The sequence below is a fragment of the Erpetoichthys calabaricus genome, chromosome 8 (genome assembly GCF_900747795.2).
Source record: "Erpetoichthys calabaricus chromosome 8, fErpCal1.3, whole genome shotgun sequence".
Classification (NCBI taxonomy): domain Eukaryota; kingdom Metazoa; phylum Chordata; class Cladistia; order Polypteriformes; family Polypteridae; genus Erpetoichthys; species Erpetoichthys calabaricus.
The window spans coordinates 39,620,232-39,645,110 of NC_041401.2; the positions used below are offsets into that span (position 1 = coordinate 39,620,232).

The 24,879-nt window shown below is 34.9% G+C and overlaps 1 protein-coding gene across 9 annotated transcripts in view; it reads left to right on the forward strand.

Annotated features, from left to right (window-relative positions):
• Positions 1–24,879, forward strand: part of kalrna (kalirin RhoGEF kinase a) — a 797,086-nt gene that overhangs the window by 752,333 nt on the left and 19,874 nt on the right. For all 9 annotated transcript variants that reach the window (XM_051930993.1, XM_051930994.1, XM_051930990.1 and 6 more), the window contains 6 exons: positions 626–811; positions 993–1,164; positions 1,419–1,654; positions 2,258–2,508; positions 4,721–4,853; positions 9,538–9,597. In XM_051930993.1, coding sequence (XP_051786953.1) covers positions 626–811; positions 993–1,164; positions 1,419–1,654; positions 2,258–2,508; positions 4,721–4,853; positions 9,538–9,597 — 1,038 coding nt within the window. The remainder of the gene's footprint in view (positions 1–625; positions 812–992; positions 1,165–1,418; positions 1,655–2,257; positions 2,509–4,720; positions 4,854–9,537; positions 9,598–24,879) is intronic.

A 24,879-nucleotide genomic window follows, 5' to 3' on the forward strand; every position in this document is an offset into this window, starting at 1 on the left:
CTTCCGATTACAGATTTATATTTTGTGTGAATTATGTAAAATAAATCAGAGGCGTCATCTCCAATCCTGGCAGGCGCTACTGGCTGGAGGTTTCTGTGCAAAACACTTTATTAATTAGTAACTAATTACTACTACTAATATAAAATACTTCTTTTGACTTGACTTAATTGGTGTTAGAAATCATTTGTGGATCATTTAGGAATTAAGTCTTTGTTGAGCAGTTGGAAAGTAAACATTTTAAGTTCTCAAGCTTATGTCTGTTCCCTGGAATTTAATACTAGCTCTCGTAAATTAATACACTAACCAGGCTGGAGAAAGTCATTTTAGTTGAATCTTTTGTAAGTTTTTAAAGCATGGTAATGGTATGCAGAGAAAGAAATGCACTCTCTGAGGGTTATGTATGCAGTCTTGCCAACAATGTTTTGTTTTAGCCATGTAAGGTGAAGGAACTAGTTAACAATTGGACGAACTTGCTTTGCACATCCAGCAATCTGTTTCTGGCCAAATATGGCACAGAGTAATTATATATTTTTTAACAACTGCTGTGCAATCTGTACCTTTATAAGTAAATTTATGATAGGGCTGTTCATCTAACCTAATTAGAGGGACCTTTGTTTTACTCTAGGGCAAGCTAACTGCTCAAGGTAAGCTGCTACAGCAGGACACATTCTTTGTGACAGAGCAAGACTCTGGAGTACTGTCTCGCAGCAAAGAACGAAGAGTCTTCCTCTTTGAACAGATTGTAATCTTCAGTGAACTCCTCAGAAAAGGCTCTTCGACCCCTGGCTATCAGTTTAAGAAAAGCATTAAGGTACATTGTATAAAAAGTGTGCTCTATTAAAAGATACCCTAACTATCTGAGAAAGTTGTAAACCGCATGATTCCATACAAAGTAACTAAATGTTGAGTGTTCTCTGTAAACCTTTTTACAAATTCATCATTTACTTGATCAAAATCATTGTTGACTAAGGACTCGTACATTTTTATTTTAGATGAGTTACTTAAGTATGGATGAAAATATTGATAATGACCCTTGCAAGTTTGCACTTTACTGCCGGGGGTCATCTGAGAGATTCACACTTCAAGCTGCCAATCCAGATATAAAGCAAGCTTGGGTAAATGACATTAATCAAGTCCTGGATACTCAGAGAAACTTTTTAAATGGTATGCCATTACATTTTTTTCATAAGCATGTACTGATATAATTAGCTGCATGTACAAAGCGGCAGTGACTTACACTGTGATTTTTATTGTAATAGAGAACTTTATGAAGAAACCTAAATTATGCATGTCATTTGCACTGTAAACTTCATATATTATATACTGTACTTAACATATCATACTTTTTACAAAGCAAATAATACTTAGTATATGAAATATGTTTCTAGTGTTTTGAAATTTCTTTCTTTTATTTGCAGCTTTACAGTCTCCAATTGAATACCAGAAAAAGGAATCAGGTAGCCATTCCTTAAATAGATCACAAGGCAGCTGCAGGTCCAATAATCGTCCTGTTTCCTCAGCTCCTGCTGGTACAGAAAAACCTCCAAAAGCTGGGATGCATCCATCATCACTACCACCCTTAAAGATACCTACCTCTAATGGAAGCTCTGGCTTTGAGCACCATAAACAAGCAGATATGAATGAAACTAGCAAGGTCAGTTAGCTAAAGAAACAAAACAAAAATAAAAATTGTACCAATAAAATCATAGGAATATACATATATGGAGTGACATTCTAACTGTTAATACATTAAAACACATAGAAAACCAATGTAGGAAAAAATTCAAACTAGTTCTTTTAGGATTCATAATAATGATGGTGAACTCCATCTACTGAATAAAATATCCTGATAGGATGCAAAATCACATGAAGCACAATGATTTGCATTCACTGAAAATGCACATAGTAAGTGTACCAAACAAGAGAAAAAGCAGTCAATTTTACATAGCATTCATATGTTGCTCCTGCTTGTACACAAGTTTAATTTCCGGGCTCAGGTCTCTTCCTATAATCAAAAACAAGTTGTCCCCAGTCATGTGGGTATGCCCTTTGATGGAGTTGTATCTCTTAAAAAACAAGGTATTGGATTAATGGGTCAGAAGTGCTGACTTATCGTCAATGTTATCTTTATGTCAAGTTATTCTTCAGCTTCAATGAATAATAAAGTACTGTATAATGTGCTATACTACACTGTGTATATAACCAGAATAAAATAATAACAGTTTTCCTTTTTTTAATGTTTTGTTTTGTTTTGCAGAATGATATAGCTGGATGTAATGGAACCTCATCAACTATGATGGTAATCCAAGACTACAATGCACTGAAAGAAAATGAAATTTGTGTAATCCATGGTGAGGTGGTTCAGATCCTTGCCTGCAATCAACAGAATATGTGCCTGGTCTACAGACCAGCAAACACACACTCCCCAGCTGCCGAGGGGTGGGTTCCAGGATATGTTCTGGGTCCCATATGTAAAAGCTACACAGAAAATGCTGATGGAAGCATCAAGTAAGTGCCACTTGGCTTCCTTGAGAACAATGTAAGGAATTAGAGGCAATGAAAGAGATGATTCCCCTGCTGATCCCCCCCTCACATTCTTTGGATCAAACTGTAAAATACTGGAATAAAATCGGGGAAGACATACCTATCAGCCTTTTTGTTTATATTTGTAAAAAGAGATACAATAGGTGGACTGTAGGACAGTTATGACTTCTCTCATGAAAACATCTTACAAAAAATGGAACTGACTGGATTGGACATTAATTTCTGTTTTATGTTTCTAATATGTTTTCATTTGGGTTTTTAGTCATTTGGCCTTATGTCGTACAAAGGCCACAATCTCCAAAAGGAGATGGTTTTATGTTATTGTCTATGGCAATTTGTTTTGTACAGCTTGTATTTTTTATTTAATTTTTATTTCTTTTGAAAAATGTTGACAGTATACTGTAAAAATGTTTTGTTTGGTTTGCCACGACTCTTTCCAGTACATTCCTGTAAAAAGTCTTTTGCACTATTTAAAAAGAAGAAATTCACATATTAATGAAGTCAGGTTGTGCAATATAATGATAGTCACAATGTTCATCATTGTACCTGTAATGTAACTAAATTTTAATTGTATTATTTTAAATATGTAAAATAAATTTTCAACATGAGCATGACTTAAAGAGGCTAAATAAGTTGAACTTGTTTTGCCTCAAAAATATTAAAGGTGATATTTGCTAACTATTGGCAATATAGTACATGTACGTACAGTACAAAACATTTCCAGATTACTGAAACTTTTTTAATGTTAGAAATTAGAATGCAAAGTGTCAAAGGAAACAGTATACTTTACTTCAAGTAAAACAGTAAAAACTACTGTCAGAACAAACCTGGTTGCAGCCATTCTTAGCTAATGTTATTTTTATATCTGAACTATTAGATGCTTGAAAGTGATACTGTTTCTAATTTAGTTATATAATCTGCAATGTTCTACTTATTGGATTTGTTGCAGACATAGATCTCTTCAAATTTCACCCAGAGTAAATTTACAATTATATACACATAGCGTATTACTACTGTGGCTAACCATTACGTACTCACTAGCACCCATTTCTAAATGATGAACCATTTTCAGAATTGTGGACTACATTAAATCTGGTTATTTTTTTCTTTGAAAATGCTGTGATGCGTATTACTTTTTTTACACAGTGTTTTTTTAGGAAACTAGAATGGAAAAATCCAATTGAAAGTAAAAGGCCAACTTCCGTTATGTGTTCTTTATCTGCTTATTTATTTATATATTGTTAACATTTTTTCTACAGCATCATCTACTTTAAAGCATAAAACTGCATATATTTTCATGGAAGAATGTCCTAACAATGTCAAAACTACAGGAGTAATCAAAATAGTACTGGACTTAGTCTGGACACTAAAAGAAATGAACAATATGACAGAAAGTAAAATATTTATAAAAATCTAAATTTAAGAAGCAATCATTTCCACATAATTTATCAATGTAAAACTATGCAAGTATCTTCAGACCCCAGACCCTTTCACAGTTTTTAAATGATGCCTAATTATAAATGATAATAGTACTGTACATCCTGCTCCCGTCTATATTTTTATATAAAACTCACACTGTCTGGAAGACCATTTTTTGTTTTTTGTCAGTAGATATTTTAAAGTCTGAAACTGAATTATGCTGCTTTTTTCAGTTGTCTGGACCCCACAAAGTAATATTTGGTTAAAGCACATGTTGCTGCAATAAGTTAAATTGTCATGGTAATACATTAGGTGTCTACTTGTTTTGTAGACTGGTTAAGGGAAATTCTTTTCCACTCTAAATGGTAGGTTTGCTCCAACTCATAGTATCGCAAGTGTCAATTTTCAAATTGTATCACAGATTAAGAATTTACATTACTGAATTTGTACAAACTATATAATAATAAATTACCTTTCACCATGTTCAGTTAAATTATTTTTAGATGTAGAAGTAGAGAACACAAATAATAATATGTTTTGTCTTTGTATTATTCATTAAGGTTCCCTTCCCGGATGTATTACACTAATTTAAAATTTCTTTTGTAGGAAAGATGTTTTTTACGTTTAACTTATATTTCTGTAAATAGCAAATGTGGATTTCTTTGTAACTGGAGGCAAAAATGCTTTCATCTTTCACCATATCCTACACGAAGAGCTGTCCTGCCCAATTTGACTGGTGCGTTTTTTGGTATAACAGGAAGTCTCTTTCATGGCACACCCTACGTATGAGAAAGCGATCAGAAAAGGAGAGTGGTGGCAAAATTGAAGCAAAGGTAGACAATGGACTTCGTAAACCCAAGGAAATTCTGAACAGCAAGGTCCCTGTTAAAGTGAGTAAGCAGGTACCAAGGAAACACTATGCCACCTGCCTCTCCACCCGTGTTACAACCACTAACTACATTATTATTTACTTATTTACATAAATTGCATGGGCATCATACTCACCAACTTTGAAACACTGATTTCAGCAGACAATGTTAAAAATTGCTAGGTACTACTAGTATTTTTGTAAGTGTTCTGTGAAATAAACCACATTTTCACTACAGCTAATGTAAAAGAGACTACCACATTTTTAAAATCAGCTTAATGTGATCACAAACCAGATGTGTGTTTTGTGTTTTTCATAATTTATCACTATATTAAGCACAACTGTTCTGAAGGCATGCCACAAAGATTTTTTTTAAAGTATGACTTTTCTAATTTTTTACATTGTGTTAGAAATACCTTGTAGAGCTTTTTTTATTTGAGGCCTTGGAATTTTTTATATCACCATATTTGTTTGCTGGTTTTTATTCCATCTGAGCTGTGAATCTTTGAATTACTTGGAATAATTATGTCTTTATTATAATTAATGTTTTTGTATTTTGTTTCATTTAACTACATGTCAGATATAGCCGCTATCATCATGAGTTCCACTAAGCAGGCATGACACAGGAGAGCCACATAGGAACATGGATTAAGTGGTTGCGGAATAACAAAACTGACACCAATGCTACATTTTAGCAAAGATTTCTATGTGGCTCCAGATTTTTGAACTGTCCACATGCTTCAGCAAATGTTAGCAAGCCGAAATTAATTATTATGACATTTGGTTGTGTGTTTTTTGCATCGCTGGCCAACTACTTAACCATCTACATCATCAAGAGTAAGGTATTGCAAGGTTGTCCAAGTCAAATATCCAAAAGTTATTTACAAACAACCTTGCTAGGCCAGTTCTCTTCTGTTATATTTAAGGTATATTCTAGGTGGCCAACAGTATAATTACCTTCTTTGACTCAAAGACCCTACAGTCAGCACCTGGTATTTTGAAGAAGGGAATATTTATTAGATAGCAGATACAGTGTAACACAAAAATGAGTATTTGTACACCCCTGGTCAATATCAATATAATGTTTAGTAAGCACAATCCTGTTGATTTAATAACATTTATACTTGATTTTAGCGAGAAGAATGAAGTTGATTAATTTGCAAAACAGAAACATTCGACTATTCATCCATCCATCTATCCTCTTCCGCTTATCCGAGATCGGGTCGCGGGGGCAGCGGCTTGCGCAGAGATGCCCAGACTTCCCTCTCCCCGGCCACTTCTTCTAGCTCTTCGGGGAGAATCCCAAGGCGTTCCCAGGCCAGCCAGGAGACATAGTCCCTCCAGCGTGTCCTGGGTCTTCCCCAGGGCCTCCTCCAGGTTAGACGTGCCCGGAACACCTCACTAGGGAGGCGTCCAGGAGGCATCCTGATCAGATGCCCGAGCCACCTCATCTGACTCCTCTCGATGCGGAGGAGCAGCAGCTCTACTCTGAGCCCCTCCCGGATGACTGAGCTTCTCACCCTATCTTTAAGGGAAAGCCCAGACACCCTGCGGAGGAAACTCATTTCAGTCACTTGTATTCGCGATCTCGTTCTTTAAATCACTACCCATAACTCATGACCATAGGTGAGGGTAGGAGCGTAGATCGACTGGTAAATTGAGAGCTTTGCCTTACGGCTCAGCTCCTTTTTCACCACGACAGACTGATGCAGAGCCCTCATCACTGCGGACGCTGCACTGATCTGCCTGTCGATCTCACGCTCCATTCTTCCCTCACTCATGAACAAGACCCCGAGATACTTGAACTCTTCCATTTGTGGCAGGATCTCGCTCCAAACCCTGAGAGGGCACTCCACCCTTTTCCGGCTGAGGACCATGGTCTCGGATTTGGAGGTGCTGATTCCCATCCCAGCCGCTTCACACTCAGCTGCGAACCGATCCAGAGAGAGCTGAAGATCACGCCTGATGAAGCAAACAGGACAACATCATCTGCAAAAAGCAGTGACCCAATCCGGAGCCCACCAAACCGGACCCCCTCAACGCCCTGGCTGCGCCTAGAAATTCTGTCCATAAAAGTTACATTCGACTAATTAAACAATAATAAAAGGTCTGTAACTGCAACAAAAGCAAAGTTCACCCTTCAATTCAAGATTCAATTCTTTTATCTTTTTAATATTTTGTTTGTCGAGCTTTAATTTTGATAACACATTCAACCCCCCAGGCATGCGGATTGAATCATGGATGACAACAGTCTTGCCCAAATCTTTGGAGAGATTTTCTACCATTCTTTACAGATGGTTCTTTTCATCTGCTCTTTTGTTGCTAAATCTCCAGCTTTAAAATGCCTCTAAGGTGTTCTGCAGAAGTCTAGTCAGGGGATATAGTTGGCCAGGTCATAATTTCACATTTTTTTAAATTAAAAACTCTTTGTGAGATTTTTGCAGTGCATTTGAGATCAACGCTTCTTTTAAGACTGAAAAATCTTTTCATTCAGTACGAGGGTATGCAAACTTGCCTTCATCGTGCCATCTATAAATGTAGTCTCCTCTACACCTTTTGCACTCATTCATCCGTGTTAACAGTACACTGCTACCTCCATGTTTCACGGTTGGCACTATGCAGTGACTGTGGTAATCCTGGCCAGGTCCATGACAAACAAGCTGGAATCTCTCCGATCCAAACAATTTTATTTTGGTCTCATCTGACCCAAAGATGTCCTACAAATATTCATCAGGCTTCTTTTCATGTTCTTAGGCAGTTTAATCATGCGGTTTTGTGAGTAATGGGTTTCTTCTTGAATGCCGCCTATAGAGGTTGACTTCATGTAATTCCCTTCATACTGTCTTAGTAGTCACTGCAACACCAATTTCCACGCAACATTTTAATTTAAAATTAGTACAATTACTGAAAGATGATAACATTTTAAATCACTTTATATTTTAGTGATGGTGACCAGGGGTGTACTCATGTTTGTTACATACTATAAAATCAGGCCTCCTTCCTCTTTTTAAAAACATAAACTGGAATAAAATGTGTACCGATTCATTGGCCAGTTGAAAAATAAAAAATATTATACAATAAAAAACTAAAACAGTAAAATAGATGGAATGAGCAAATAGATGAGGATCACTTCTTATTATTCAGGTATGTGTATAAAAATATGTAAATCATTTAAAATGGAAGGATTCCCCAGTCATGGAATTATTTATTTCTTGCTTCAATATGTTTTAATTACACAGCTAAAATGTGATGTGCTCTATCTGTTCTTTGTTATTCTATTCTTATTTTCTTCTGAAAGTCCACCACCAAACAGAAAACAAATCCCCCAATTGTCAACCTGGGCTTATTAAAGAACAGACTTTTCCGTATAATGAAAATACACCAGGTTCTGACCTGAACTGAATTAAGCGGTTTAGCAATATATGTCTGTACACTACGGACCTAACTGTTGGACGTACAGTATGCTTGGTGGCATAATAGGTGATGAGGCAAGAGAAGGAAAATTTGACGTAGTTTGGGAAAAGTGCAAGAAGAATTAAGAGTGAACTGTGCCTGTGCCAGTGTTGGAGGTACTTCTTTGTATAGAGAAATTTTCTTTCAAATTCACAACACAAACACTCTGAAAGCTTTCAATAACTGGTGATGACATTTGGCATTCAAAATAGGTTACTAATCCTTTGCATATGGATAAGCAGATACCTGACTACAGCCAATTCTTAAAGCATGGTGTGATTTTCTTTAAAATCCCATACTTAAACATTTACCATGTACCAGTGAGTTCCATTCTGTAAAGATGGTTACTTTGTGAGTGAGAGGGGCCTGGGTCTTGCTTAGTATAGTGTGCCAAAAGCACTGAAGCTACCCTACTGCTTACATTTTGTGCTTCATTTATAACAAAATCCTTTACTGCTCAGCCCACCAAAGTCTCAGGGAACACACCCACTGATTTACTTTGTAGATAAATCTAAAAATTCTGCCATCATTATAGGCTCCTATTTTTGTTACACTAGTATCGAGTCTGCTGTTGATTTTTGTCTTGTGCTGCCAGAATGGGCTCTGACCACTGAAGTAATGAATTGGATTAAACAGGTATGATAATGGAGAGAGTGACTGTCTTTGTGAGTTAACAGCTCAGTTGGAATAAAAATCAGTAGGGCTACTAGCAGCACAATTTCAATAAAGGATAAAAACTAACGTAAAAAAGTATAAAATGTTCACCTAGCTTTTATGCAAATAATATTTTATACTCATTGAACTGTAAATTTATGCAACCAGTCTTTGTAGATTATAACAGAACACTAAGGAACATTCAAAATCAATTTGATTCTTCTGAGAAAAGGAATTAATGAGCTACACTTGACTGAATAGCCTCTTGCAGTGCATACTTTGTTTAGAACATGGCTGTTAATACAGGTTTCTAAAGTGTAGATGTTAGATTGCATCTTGTTCCACATAATTAAATAATATTTTGGGAATTTATTCTATGCATTGTTTTGCACAAATCTGTACATCAATAACTAGCAACTAGTAATAGTTAAATAATCTACATATTTCAGAAGCCTACTCATTTATCTTTCTTTTCCTTTTCTTTTGCTTTCAGCAGTTCATACAAAGGCATGCCATTTAGTTATACAGCAAGTTATTATTGTCTGTCACTTTCAAGTAGCAGCAGCTCTAATTTTGCTTTCTTTCATTCTGCACTGCAGGGATCTAACAGTTCTGAAGAGTCAGATTGTGATGAACTAGACCCCCAAACTAGCATGCAGGTAGTAATGTACATCAAATCATAATGCATGCAGCCCTTGACCAATAAGATGAAAAAAAAATCCCTTTTTTATGTTGCCTTTCATTGTTCCTAAAAAGTTCCACTTTGGAGATGCTCTGCACAAACATAACATTTTGGGATTTCAGGTACATAAAAGTTAACTTCCATCAAGAAGAAACAAGCAATAATCCACTCCCTGCTTTCCTCTTTGGGGAACAGCTATTTATTTAGGGTATATTGCATTAACATAACCACCACCTTGGCAATTTTTGACCCTACTGATTCTCTACAGAGCTAGTCTGTGCAGGGCCTCCACAATGGGACCTTATTAGCCTACTGCTTCTTTTTCTGTTTTCTTAGAAAAGTGTGTTGTGAACTAATACAAGAATGCATGTGCAAAGCACTTCCAATTACTAACCCTAGACTGGCGGTTTAATATGAAGCTCCCTTTTTAATCTTACAGTGAAGGTGTGCAAGAAATGCAATGTACAAGAATGATGCTTCACATTTAAACAAATGAACATTTTTCTTTGACAAATAAAACCGCAATCTTCTAGTGAATGAAATAATACATTTTTTCACCTATGCTGTAAAGTATTTATTTGCTTTGAGGTGGTACTTGACATAAAAGGCATGGACAGTGATGACGACCAGAAATAGGAAGATACTTTTGACAGCTGTGGCCTAATATTAGCATTCTCATATAAAATATTTCATACCAAACATTCATATCTACTATCACAAAGCCACTCATATGACAGGGCCTATCAACAAATGTAGTGACTGAATATCTGAAGCTTCAAGTTAAGTAAAATTTCAGGACACTGAAATAGCAAGAATAACAAAAGGAGACAATTGTGACTCATGAACAGAATATACAAAAATCAGTTTTAAGAATGTGTGTACTTTTACTGTTATAAAACTACTGTATTTTGCATCCCCATGTCACCTTTTATTAAGTAACTGAAGTTTCACAATTTGTCATCACTCATCCAGTGTTGCCATACACTTCAGCTAATTGTGATTATTGGAGGTTCTCATAACTTGTTGTTTTGTACAAAAAACAGTTTGGCTTCTCGGGATATAAGCAAAAATGCCAATGGCAACATACATTAAATAAAAAATACTTGGCCCTTAAGGGACTTGTGTCCTGATTTTATAGTAGAAAATGAGCTAAATTGTTTTCTCATAAATAAATCACACCTGCTCTCTAAATTATTCCATGTTGCACTTTCAATGGCAATTCTATTATTTATTTGAAGCTTATGATATGAGGTACAAAGACCAGATTGTTAAAATGTTTATTTATATTAATGTTTAATGAATAGTAAAAATGATAATATTAATCAACAGTCTATACAGGGCCTTTCACACAAATAATTATTGTAAGGAATGTCAAAGTGCAGGACTGCATATATTGGCTTTCACAGTGAACATAATCACAAGGCACCTTATAAAGCTAACACAAATACAATACCAAACATAGTAAGGTAGAGTGTAATGTTAAGGATGGTAAAGACTAAAGTCCTGGGTTGAAATCTTCATACATTATCTGGGTAGTGTCTATACGTATCGCAGCAAGTTTTTCATTATGGTAAACTTGTTTAATGCTGAAGTTAGGATGACTGACAAGACTATATCAATCTGGTGCAAGATGGTATATGATCAAGTGTATCTTGCGATGGACTAACACCATCCAGCATTCCTGCCTAGTACCTATGGCTACTGGAATAGGACAGGACTCCCTGCAACACTGAGTTAGAGTAAGCAGGTTGGAGGAGAATAAACTAAATTAATAAATTGGAATTAATAAATATTAAAAATGTGTAGTATTATATTAGTTAGTAAATCTCTTGAAAAAATATGTTTAGTATTAGGCCTACCTACTGGAAAAAATACTGATAAATGCAGCGGCCAAATATTAACACTGTTTGCAGTAAAAGAAGCAATGCTGCCATCTAGTGGAAAGTGTTTATTAAAACCATCACAAACACCATGCATTAATCACATATTGTTACAGTGCAGATTTAACTCTTATAAAATACATCCTGGGGATGGAAAACAACAGAATGAAGGACCCTATGATCCTAAATCTGGATTGATCTGAAAATGGATGGATGGATGGACAAAAAACACTACTTACTGAAAATAGAAAAAATGAAGTCTGTTACTCCAAAACATCTCTAAATTGAAAGTCAATTCTGAGAAATAGAGACATTGTGATGTAGCTTCATTTTTTAATAAACTCTTTTAATTTAAATTGTGGACACTTGACCTAACCCACTTAAGTGTTAAATACATTATATTGTTTAGTCATAAATGCATTTGAATTGTAATTCCTGATTGTTGTCTACTACTTCAAAGGTTTTCAGTGTTTTTTTTTTCCCCACTTATCCATAGCTGGAGACGCACAGTGTAATAACATGAAAGCTTGTGGAAAACCAATATGTTACAGGAGGCTTTGAATTTAGTAGCATGCATCCAATATTTGAATACCTTTCCATCAAAATTTTTGTTCTCTATCATGGTATTTATTAATTTGCCAAATGAAATTTTGTTTTAATGCAAGACTTTTTTATATATTTTCTTGTGGTTTAAAATAGGACATCACTCCAAACACAAAAACAAAAACCTTAACATACTCCACCCAAAAATATACATATATTTTTTAATCTGTTATAAGTTACTTGTAGTAATGGCCAAATAATGTTTATGTCATGCTTTTATGGAGAATGAAAATAAAGTTCTTGAGGCAAATGGATTCTAAGGAGACCAATGCTAAAGCCATGGTGAAACATAACTGTTGATGAAACAGAACTGGAGATCCGAAAAGAAAAAAGTATGCAGCCTTAAACTACAACAAGGCATACAACAACTGCTGTATGGCGATACACCTCTGGAAAATGTCAAAACTCAACCCACAATGGTCACTGTGACTAAAAAGAAAACAAGAAACCTATTCTTACCTCAAGAAAAATAGTACCAAGATCTGTGATAAAATATATTTCTATATATTTTTTATTGTCACTAACATGCCTCAGAAACACGGAAGGCATGCCTTCTAAAATCAAAACATTTGCTGCTTCAAAGTGGACCTGTTCGGTAAGTTTTAAAGCTTTTGTTTTCACATTTGCATTTGTGTCATTTTGACATTTTAAACCACTGGAATATGCTTGATATGGATGCTCCGATCAAGTGTTTTAAGGCTGATAACAATCACTAATTTCATGCTACTTGATCAGCAAATTCTGATAACAATTCCATTTTTTTTCTTTATCCCTTTAAAAAGCTTTTTACACTAATCTCCTGCACAACCAGACAAATAGAAGTCTTATGTCCTATTTTAAATTGTATTTTTATAATTAAATTATAGACCACAGATGTTAACTGTTCATTTTTTATTGACAAAATGAAATTCTGCAGGTTTATGACCATGAAATACTAAAATAATCAAAAAATTTCTTTAAAATGCATACTTTATAAAATATGTTCAAATATATATATCCATAATACATATGGCATAAAAGAAAAAATGCTACTCCTAATTACAAGCTGTCATTTTGTTCCATTTTTTCTGTAATATACTTATCTAAAATAAGGCTTAATTAACAAAAGTAATTTTCAGAATTTTTCTGACAACATATATATATTTTTTTCTCCTTACAATCAATTAACTGATATTGGCAATTAAACACTGCTTTAATGTGAAAATACATGGACTTGTACATTTTAATAATTTAAATCAGTAATTGTACTACAGCTTTTTGCTGTTAAAAAATAAATTTGCTATATTTATACATGTATATAAAAAGATTTATAATTCTTGAGGTGTAATTATACAATATGGATTACCACTTTAATTATATAGTACTTGTTTCTTACCAAAACCTACGCCGTATGACACACAGCAACAAATAATAAACAAAGTACACATCTTTTAAAAAAAAAAAAAAAAAGCATATTGTTTACCAAGCAACAATTTCAATTTTGTCTTTATCTTTTCTTTTTCCAGTTAAAGTGTAAGCTGCTGCATTTTAAACAAGTTCACTGTCCAAACTTGAGCAGTGTCTGTTTTAATTTAATGGACAAAACAAAAAAGGTCTGAATTCCTTAAAGTAGCTTTTCTTGCTATTTGTCTAGTTGCACAGAATGACTCAGATTACTTTTTATTCAGGTTGTTACTCCACCTTCTTTAATGGAAAGGTTAACAAGCTAAATCCCCTCTCATTCACTGAATGCAGTACACTTGCTGCAAAAGAAAAAAAAGCATTGGTTCAACTACTGGAATACCTTACATAAAAGGAGCACTAAAATACCATAAAGCTTAGAAAAGCAGGGACTGAAAAAATATCATTTTTTGTAATCAGCCTTTTCACCAGTCACCAATCAAGTCGATTTTTTAGTGAAAATCTGAGATTTTGATCTGCAGCGGATCAATTGGAGCATCCCTAATTTAGAACAATTTCAAGCTGCATAATTAATATATACCTTGACTGTGAAGAAATAATTCCAGCTTTAACAATACAAAATTATCCTTTAAGCCCAGGATCTATAAGACTTGGGGTTACTATTGCATTTTGAATTACAAGGGAGCCACTCCAAATATGCAGACCTCCCCCAATAGTCTGCATTACTCTAAACTTGCAACCCACACTGTTGTTTTTAAAGCAAATGATGTTCTATATGATAGTGACAGGAATGTAAAAGAAAGTTCTGAAACACCAGAACTACAACTCAGACTGTATGTCAGTCATTACTTGAGATGACTAAAATTGTAATATACAGATGCAACCATTAATTGATATTGATAACAAAATTAGTGTGCAAAACATTTTTTACAGATTAGTTTCCTAAATATGTCACATGGACATCTACATCACTTTATTGAGAAAGGAACAACACATGTGAGGAGGTGGAAATTAAAACAGTCTTGGTTCCTGTACTTCATAAGTGTACCAACTTTTTGCTTAGACTTCTTCTAAGAAGACAATGCTGCCAAATGCACAAACCTAAACTTGCACAGGGTGGGACAACAACCCTTCATGCTGTTATATGAGATGGTGTAAGGTCAATGTATGTACAATATGGGTAGATGTAAGGACCTTACCATACAAGGATCATAGTGATGCTGGATATGTATCATCAGTATACATTTGCCTTACGGGCTATTTATAATCCATTCAAATACATATTATGTTGACTATATCTACTTGTTTTCCTTATCTGAGTTAATTTCGGGTATCACAGCCACAGAAAAGGTGCAAAGCACCACCTGTAGCAGTGTGGATGGTTAGTTGTTGTACTCCTTATATAGTAAGGCATGACATCTGACCTTTTACCACTTTGTATCATTCACCAAAGAAATTTTTAAGTGAGAACATGATAGAGATAACATATAGAGGATGAAGTAGGATCAGTGCAGTAACAGTAGTTTTAGTGGAAAAGTCAAAGTAAAGCAGAGCCCTGCCCTGGTCACATTTTCAGTAACAGCTACTGCCACACAGTTGTACCAACAAGATTACACCCAAACCACTGGCAATAAACCAATACCAATTTTATAATCCACACTTATCAGTTAAATTATTAGAGAACATGTATGCACACCTGTTTTTGTTGTCAGTTATTTCTAAACATTTCATATTAAATGCAACCCATGATATTGTATATTTTTATACACACACACACACAGCCTTTGCTTTTTGAAAAACAGCATTGTGCAAAATGACGGATAATATATACATTTTTAATATTTTGAATAATGAACCTACTATTCCCAGTTATGACTAAGTGGTTAGCTGATTGTCAAAACAGTTGCTTGCTGCTGCCCTAATATCATAATTTCCTTAAAGCTGAAAATGCAAACAATGCAATAGGTAAAATACCCTGTAATAAAGGTATGATTTAGTTTAAGTTAAAATAATGACCGAAAACATCACAGATTTCTAATGAAAATAATTGACTCAATTTATACCATTTAAATATTTTTTTCTTTTTCAGAATGGATTTTCAATATCTTCTCATTCTCCAAAATTAATTTAAATATTTTTTTCTTTTTCAGAATGGATTTTCAATATCTTCTCATTCTCCAAAATTAGTCTAGGAACACCCAGACTCATGGTGCATAACACACACATTAGTACATTGTGTAAATTTAGCTCTGAGTGAGTAGATTAGGCCTGTAGTAGGAGTGTAAAAGAATTATTTAAATTAGAATGTTTAAAATACTCTTAGAACATACAAGTCTTTGTTTAAAATTATTGTGCTACATAAATGTATAATGCCATGAAGGACTTGCAAACCATTAACGTTACTTTCACAATAAGTTATTAAGCTTGCATACATGCTCAAAACATAGTGAACACAATCTAGATTAAACATGGGAAAAAAATTCCTGTAATGCTTCGCACACCTTTTCTTTTGCTTGCGTAGCTTCACTACTGCTCAGCTAAGTGAAGCCTTCAACAGAAGAGAAGCCAAAAAAAGGGGAAATGTATTTAACACTGAAGCCAGGAAGCACTTCTTTATTTAAAACGTTGTGGGAATCTGGAACAAACTACTGAGACATGTACTTTAAGCAAAAACCTTGACAACCTTTAAGAAGGTTGTGTCTGGATGAGATGGAACATCTTAGCTATTGACTAAACAAATAAACCTGATGGACTGAATGGTCTCCTTTCATTTGAATAATATTTGGATACACACTCTTCGGTTAAAATGGCCATTACACAGCTCAACCCACCTGCAAGAGCTAGCTGCAAGCCTTACCCATTTTATGGAGTCCTTCTGTTACTGCGTACTATTGTTGTGCCATCCATCCAATTGATACACAGTTCTAAGGAACTTCATATAGAGACAGGCCTTGAAATTCAGCACAGGATTCTGGGTATTCCACACAAATCAAGTAATTCCTGCAAATTCTAACTTTTAACATGAAAACTTAATTTGTGTTATGTTCACTAACAAATTAATAATAGTCCAACACTTACTCCAGTTCAGAGGAGCTGGAAATAAGAGCCTACCCTGGCAGGACTGAACACAATGCAAGAATCTCAGTGTCCACTCACACATAACGAGTCAATGTTAAAATCCAGCACCTGATTGTCTGCATAGTATGCTGGATCTGTAAAGTGGCAGTGCTGTTCACTGTGCAGTATCGTGCCACCTAGGCTACGAATATATTAATTATATGTCAACTAAATATCTCAGATTTCTTAAATTAACTACATTCACACTTACAGACTTGTAACTGCTCAACTGACTTGGAGCTACAGAAAATGATACTACCAACACCAAAAACAGTATGGTATGGATGAAGAATTCCAATTACACATTTTTCTTAGCAGGCTTTATTTTACAATCTGTGCATTGTTTTATATTACTCTACTGTTACAGTTTTTCTATAGCTATTCTGACTTTTTGGCTAAACATGAGTGGAAATCTTTACATGCAAAATAAAACATTTATTTAAAGTTAAAATAGTGGAAATAAATTATTTGAAAGACTGGATGATATCTTGAAAATTTTATAAACTACTGTAAACATCAGAAAGAAGTTATGACATTAAAAAATGCCTTAAGTAATAATATCAAAATGCTTTTTAAACAGTAGGTTTTGACCACAACCTCCTCATTCTCTGAAATCCCCCATTGTGTTAAATTATAGGGGAGATTACTCCCCAGTTCAAAAATTAATTTTAAGCCATGAACGCCTTTCCTTACAATTGTGAACACAATGTTTATTCAATAAAAATTTGAATAGTCAATTGGAATATCAGTACTGCCAGAAATAATAATATAATGTATCTTTGAACTAGAGAGCTACTGACAATTTCATGTGTAATTTACTGTCCATAGAAACATGTACAAATGACACAAAAAACAGTTGAGGCATGGCCTGTGTATTTATTTTATCATTAAACACAAACTTTCTTTGTATACATTAGCTTCTTTGGATTTATTCTAGGTTTGGAGTTGGCTAGCAAGTGATCACTATTAGTTCCTACATACAGAAAGTTTTTCCAATGAGTTTGTTTACTAAAATATGAATATTAAACAGCTGCTGACACCCTTTATTAATGCTTCAGATCATTTCATTGTTACATACATGAAGTTGCTGTCCCAGCCCAAACCCTAAATGCTCTTACAATTTCAGAAAAATTTACTTCAGTTAAATAAATAATAAAACAATACACAAAACCCATGGAAATCATACATATACAGTAAATATTGTCATACCTTAGGGATGCTCCGATCGATCGGCCACCAATTGGAATCGGCCGATTTTCACAAAATAAAATATATTTTCAGCACCTGCTTTTCTAAGCTGCATGGTAATTTAATTGCAGTACTCCTTTACACAAGGTATTACAGCAGTTTAGCCAATGCAAGGTTTTTATTTTTTTTTTTTTTTGCAGCAAACCTCCTGCAGTGTAAACAAAGAGCAGCAGGTAGAAGCTTGTTTCAGGGAATCAGAGGTGACTGATATATTAGCCTTTAAGTTACAAAAAAGTGAAGTAATAAACTGAAAAAAAGTAATTGGAGAAGTCATCCTGTGCAAACAAACACGAAAAGCTACTTTAAAGATTTCAGACCTTTTTTTTGTCCTTTAAATTAAAACTGACAACACTTGAGTTTGGACAATGAGCCTGTTTAAAATGCAACAGCTTTAAAAGATAAAGATGAATTTGAAATTGCTGCTTAGTAAACAATGGGATTTTTTTTTTAACATTTGTATTGTGTTTATTTGTTGCTATGTGTCACACAGCATAAGTTTTGGTCAGAAACAAGTACTACACAATTAATATGGTAATCCATATTTTACACTTACACCCCAAGAATTAAGAATGCCTATCTGAATTTGTTGTGCGAGAATTTATATAAGAATATATATTTTTTCTGTTAGATAAATGGTGTAAACTACATTTTTTTTTTTTAAATTGAGCCTGGTTTCAGAGAGGTACATTACAGAAAAAAATTAAACAATACGACTGCTTGTAATTATGAGAAGCATTTTATTTTATTTAGTGTTATGGATAAATATTTTTGTACATTTTATTAGTTAAAGTATGTATTTTAAGGAAATTTTATTTATTTTAGTATTTTATGATCAACTGAACAATAAGCCTGCAAATTTCATTTTGTTAATAAAAACAGAACAGTTAACACCTGCACCTGTGGTAGTTTAATTATAAAAATACACTTTAATATAGAACATAAGGCCTCTATGTGTCTGATTATCCAGTGTATAAAGTTTTTTAATGGGATCTGAATCGGCTCATCAAGTAACATGAAAAATCGGCGATGAGTATTGGTCTTAAAAAAAATAAATTAACACACCTGATAGGACCATCTCCATTATGCATACATACATACATACATACATACATTTTATATTTATATATATATATATATATATATATATATATATATATTCATGGCATTTGTAGTCTGAATCACAATCTGACTGTATGGGTGGTTACCTACCCAGATAACACTTGTGGTTGGTCAGCAAGTCGGCTAACATCCGCCACGGTGCCCTCTTTCAGTTGCGAGAAGCAGATCATAGAATGGTTGAAGTAGTTTACTGTCAAATAATGCAAAGAGTATGTGACACGTGTTTCGCCCTAATTCTGGGGTCATCAGGCATACACACTCTCTGCACCCCCTCTCGGGAATCGAACCTTGTACGTCAGCGTTGCGCCACAGCGTGTGATTCGTTTATTTGACAGTATGTAGATCGGGGTAATTACATTCATGGCATTCGTAGTCTGAATCACAATCTGATTGTATGGGTGGTTACCTACTAGGTAACGCTTGTGGTTGGTCAGCAAGTCAGCTAACATCCGCCACGGTGCCCTCTTTCAGTTGCGAGAAGCAGATCATAGAATGGTTGAAATAGTTTACTGTCAAATAATGCAGAGAGTACGCGACACGTGTTTCGCCCTAATTCTGGGCTCATCAGGCGTACACACTCACTGCACCCCCTCTCGGGAATCGAACCACAGACGTCAGCATCAGAGGCGAAGCCTCTTACGTTGCGCCATGGTGTGTGGTTCATTTATTTGACAGTATGTAGATTGGGGTAATTACATTCATGGCATTCGTAGTCTGAATCACAATCTGATTGTATGGGTGGTTACCTACCAGGTAATGCTTGTGGTTGGTCAGCAAGTCGGCTAACATCTGCCACGGTACCCTCTTTCCACACATACATTCGTACTTGTGTACTAAAAAGACGGCAGTGAAACCTCCCCCACGGAGCCCAACACTAGAATGGGTAGGGGGAAACCTTATGTAACCTCCCCTCTTCAATATGGTGCCACACCATCCGTTTAGTACACAAGTACCATACATTCCGATCCTCCCCCAGGGCGTAGGGCAATCCCTATCTGGACATAGTTAAAGATGTGAATGGTCTAGAACATTGTTTAACATTGTATAGCATTGCTTAGCCCTGGCTTCGATTATGTTGTAAAAAATATTTTCTCTCCATTCTGCTTGAAAACATTAGATTAAAATTGTTTTCTTTGCCATCAATACAAACTACATGTGGTAAAAAAAATAAGCAAAAAAATATTTTTGAGTGGAGTATTTCTTTTAATGTCCACAAGGCATCCAATTCATATGGTATTTCCATGCACATTTTAAAAATCTCCAGCAACCAATTTCTTTAGATCAACAATGACATTTCACTGAGAGAATCTGTGGTCCCCACCTTCTTCAAAAGGACCACAATTGTTCCTGTGCCTAGGAAAGCAAACCTTTACTGTGTGAATGACAAAAGAACAGTGGCACTTACTCCAGCTATGATGAAGTGCTTTAAGAGACTAGTGCTGTGACACATTTAACAGAACAATTTAAATTTGCATATCGTCAGAACTACACCACAGAGAATGCCGTATTCCTTGCACTTCATACCATCATGGCACATACAAATTAATAAAAACTATCAGCCAGACCCCTATTTATTGATTATAGCTCAGCATTTAACACTGCTGTACTGTCAATGCTGACTACCAAACCCCTTAACCTGGGACTTAGGGACAACCACTGCAAATGCATTTTGGACTTCCTAACTGGTAGACCTCAGCTTGTGTTGAATGGCAGCATCACATCCTCCAAGCTGACCCTCAACCCAGGCACTCGCGATAATCTGCTTGGTATGCAGCTCTAAATTTCTTGGATTCACCATTTCTGATGAATAGTAGGCACAACACATTTTGGCCCTTGTCAAAATGGTTTACCAAGATCATTACTTCTTCAGACATCTGAGGAAAGCTCAGATTTCTTCATTTGCTCTCACTAATATCTACAGGCAGTCATTGTAGAAGCACTGCAGAATGTGGTAAAGGCAGAACAGAATGTCATGGACACCTAGTGGTCTTTTGTTCAAGACATGTGTGACACTCTCTGGCTTTGAAAATTGTACTCACTGACTGACTTTTTTTTTTTTTTTTGCAATTTCTCTAAATGAAAGGCCTACACTTCTAAGGGTAATAATGCTCTGTCTCATTTTGTTTGTTAATTGCTGATTTCTTGCCATTATTACTGGAATATTATCCAATTAGTACTTCAGAGGGTGTAGTAACAGTCTGTTCCAACTGTGCTTTAAGACAGACAGACAGGATTTTTAAGTAATTAACAAGAATTGGGACACCTGTGCAAATTGCTTGCTTCAGCTTGCAAAGCTAAATTTATTTTAACTGCTGCAGAGCATCTGTAGGTTGTAACCTATTAGTTGTTACTTGAAGAAGGCCCATTTGTAATATTCTGATATTTTGTTTTTTCAGTTTTCGCTAACCTAAATTTTAAATTTAAACCACTGGCAGTTTACTGCTTACCTTTTCACCATTTTAGGTCATTCATTGCATTTCAATTGATTACATTTGAAGAAACACTGAAAACAATGAGGTGTTCTAAAACTTTTGACCAGTACTGTATGTACCAATGACAAAGATTAACTATAAATAAGGAAACTTACTATGTGTTCCTTACACACTCAAATATTTCTAAACTATTTTAGTTTTTCAAAAGTGCCAGGCAAGGCTGTCTACACTTTACATTATAATTTCATTCTTGAACCATTAACCATTGCACTTCATGTTCAATATTTAATTTCTCCTATCACAGCCTACAGATCCCAACAAAGGTTCTCTTTATACTGACTGTCCTGATCTAGCTTTTGATTTTAATTTTTTAGTTTCTCTTTGGCCTCTAAAAATTGTTCACCTGTCTTGTTAAACTCCCAACATGCTTTTGAAGCAGATGCATTTTGGACAATGTTAGAAATGAAACACGTTCTCTGCGCAGCTATCTTGTAATTGGTCTACAGACATGCGCTCAACAATGTGTGCATAATCTGATCTCTCACTCTCGCTATATCACAATTCCTGGGAACTTTTTGACTGCCCCTCATAAAAGGCCTTCTATTTAACACTTACTTTTAACATGGCTTGAAATTCATTTTAGAAAGGGAGGTTTTCAGACTTTGTGGGGCAAAATGAAAGTCTTTTAAGGTGGTGTCAAAAACGTACAGTTTAAAAATCACTTTGATATTAATATTTTAGGCAATTTTAATGGCAGAACTTATGAGGTATACATAAGTTTATAAAGTTGTGAGTTGATTAAGTTATCAGCCAGTATTTCAAAACATCTGTGCCATTTCTGCTGTTTTAACTTTTAAATAAATATTGCATTAACTTTGGATTTAGAGATTTTCATTTACATTTAGCCAAAAGACTTGCCAAAAAACTGCACCAGTTGAGTAATACAAAAAAAAAATCTACAAAGTAAAATTTGCTGAGAAAAGTTGTTTTTTTATCCATACTATACTTTTATTCTGTACTTCTACTATGTTATGGTACTTTACTTTGGATGTTATGGGGCATGGAGAAAAAGTTTAATAATTTACCAAATACGTTGATTTTTCAAGCCAAGACAGTTGTCGAGTACTGATCTGCATCTTGTCATTAAACACACATTGTAAAATAGTTTACATGTCATTTTTGAACAAGAAAACAACAATTTCATGAGATTCAGCCATTTTAAAAGAAGATCGGCAGCATGTGATAGCTCAGCACAGGGACTTTTTGTGCAACAACTTTTCCGTTCCCGGTGTATGGTTTCCTGCCGAAAGACCAAATCACAGTAAACTTATTGAGCCACGTGATTGGTTTTGTTTTAATTTACTTACATATTTATCTGAGAACTCACACAAGTGAACAGAAAATGTATCCTTACTACATGAAAAATAGTACTAGGAATATTCGATAAGATGATTATTTCCAAATCTCTTTCGCTGTCACAAACAAGTGTCAGAAACATGGAAAGAGTGGATCAATACTTAACAACTCTCTTGGATTGAACAGTGGATATATTTGGTACATTTTTAAGCTTTTCCTCCATGTCCCTTACTTTCTATTATAAAGCTCTAGTGCGGGCAAGATTTTTTTTTTTTTTTAATTCACAGAAATTACTTAACATTAGAGCAAAAGTTTGTGTGGTAAATGCATATATACCATGTTTGCGAAGAAATAACTTTGACTTGAAAAGTACCAAACCTATCCTTTAAACACAGAGCTTCATGTGTTGACCAAGTACTTGACGCCTGCTGTGCAGTTGTGCAGCTCCACTCCACTGTCGATTTTCGCAGCTGCATGTTACGGTCACAAGCAACATCAATAATGAAGAAAAAAATTAACTCTCAAGCAACAAATTAGAGACAATTTGTAAACAGTAATTTAAAAAAGACTTTGGATCATTTTGCAACAATCAAGATAGAATGCTTTTACCAAATAAATGTGCAATAAATTCGCACATTAAAAAAATTAAAACTTATGGAAATTACTAAATTTGTGTGGATATCCAGACATCCTGCATCGAATTTCAAGCCCTGATGTAATTTATGAAAGTTCTAATATCGGAGTGTTGTTACAGGGTTTGGAACTGTAGCACTGGGCATTTATACTTCATCCAATTTGGATCTGGCTAGATCCCCCATCAATGCTATCCTATGTTATCTTTCTAAAGTGTCTTAAGAAACAATTAATAGGAATTAATAGGATAAAATGGTTTTCATTGGTCCCATTTGTCTAGTTTGTATTTGTATTAAATGTTTATCAAGTTCCAAAATACAAATGTATCAAAATGAAGTAATTAATGTATAGTAATGGCAAAAAACATCGAGATACTATGTAGCCCATAGAAACACTAATAAGCACCTAAGGTGGCTATTGAGAAAAACGACTCCGATATGACACAGTTGTTGTTTTGAGATTTCCCCTCAGTGTTTTTCAAAAATTATTGTTTGGGTTTCAAAAAAAATGTTGAACCTGTTAAAAGTGTTAAAACGTCTCCCATGCAAAAAAAGCTTTTTTTTTTACTGACAGACGAATGTAATTATTAAATATCCCTTTGAAACCCTGAAGAATTCCTCTATAAAATGGATATAGGGGCTAACTAGTATTCTGTATAAAGATGAAATATGCAGCATGTATCCCAAGTTAATAGCATAGAATACAAAGTAATAGGGGATGGGACCCATCCTGACAGCACGGAGTACAAGGCAGGTCAGTTTTGACTGAACAGTTAACTTGGCCTGCACTTTTTTGTGGATGTGGAGGAAAAATTGGCAGAATCTGTGGAACAGCCATGCAGGCAAAATTAGAACATGCAGACACTACATGGAATATGTCCAAACATGGGATTCATTCACTCATTCGGCTGACACCTTTATCCAAGAAAATTTGCAAAATTTATGATACAACTGGTTACATTTCTTTTGGTTTTCCAATTGGAGCACAGGCAGGTCAAGTGACTTGCTCGTAGTCACACAGTGTCAGTAGGGGGATTTAAACCCACAACCTGGGGGTTATAAGTCCAAAGTTTTACCACTACACCACACTGCCTACAAATTAAGACCCAGGATATTAGATTCATGATGACAATAATAATAATTTTATTTATATAGCGCCTTTCCCATGCTCAAGGCGCTATATATGATATGGCAACTACAGTATATCCAAATCAACTTAAAACATATACACTTTAGGGATATTTAGCGACTGTGTATGCTGTACATGTGGTCTGTTAATTGTGGCATTGCTAAAATGTGTATTATTTGGATACCAGACCAGTATGGGTCGTATTTCTTACAATGGCAAGTAACAACGCTAATTTGGGTTTACGTCGGACAGTAGCTCACTGCTCTACCTGTAAGGTAATGGTTGTATTATCCGCCGAAACTGCTAGAATAATCCGTCTGACTCTGTCGAGTTATGTTAGCC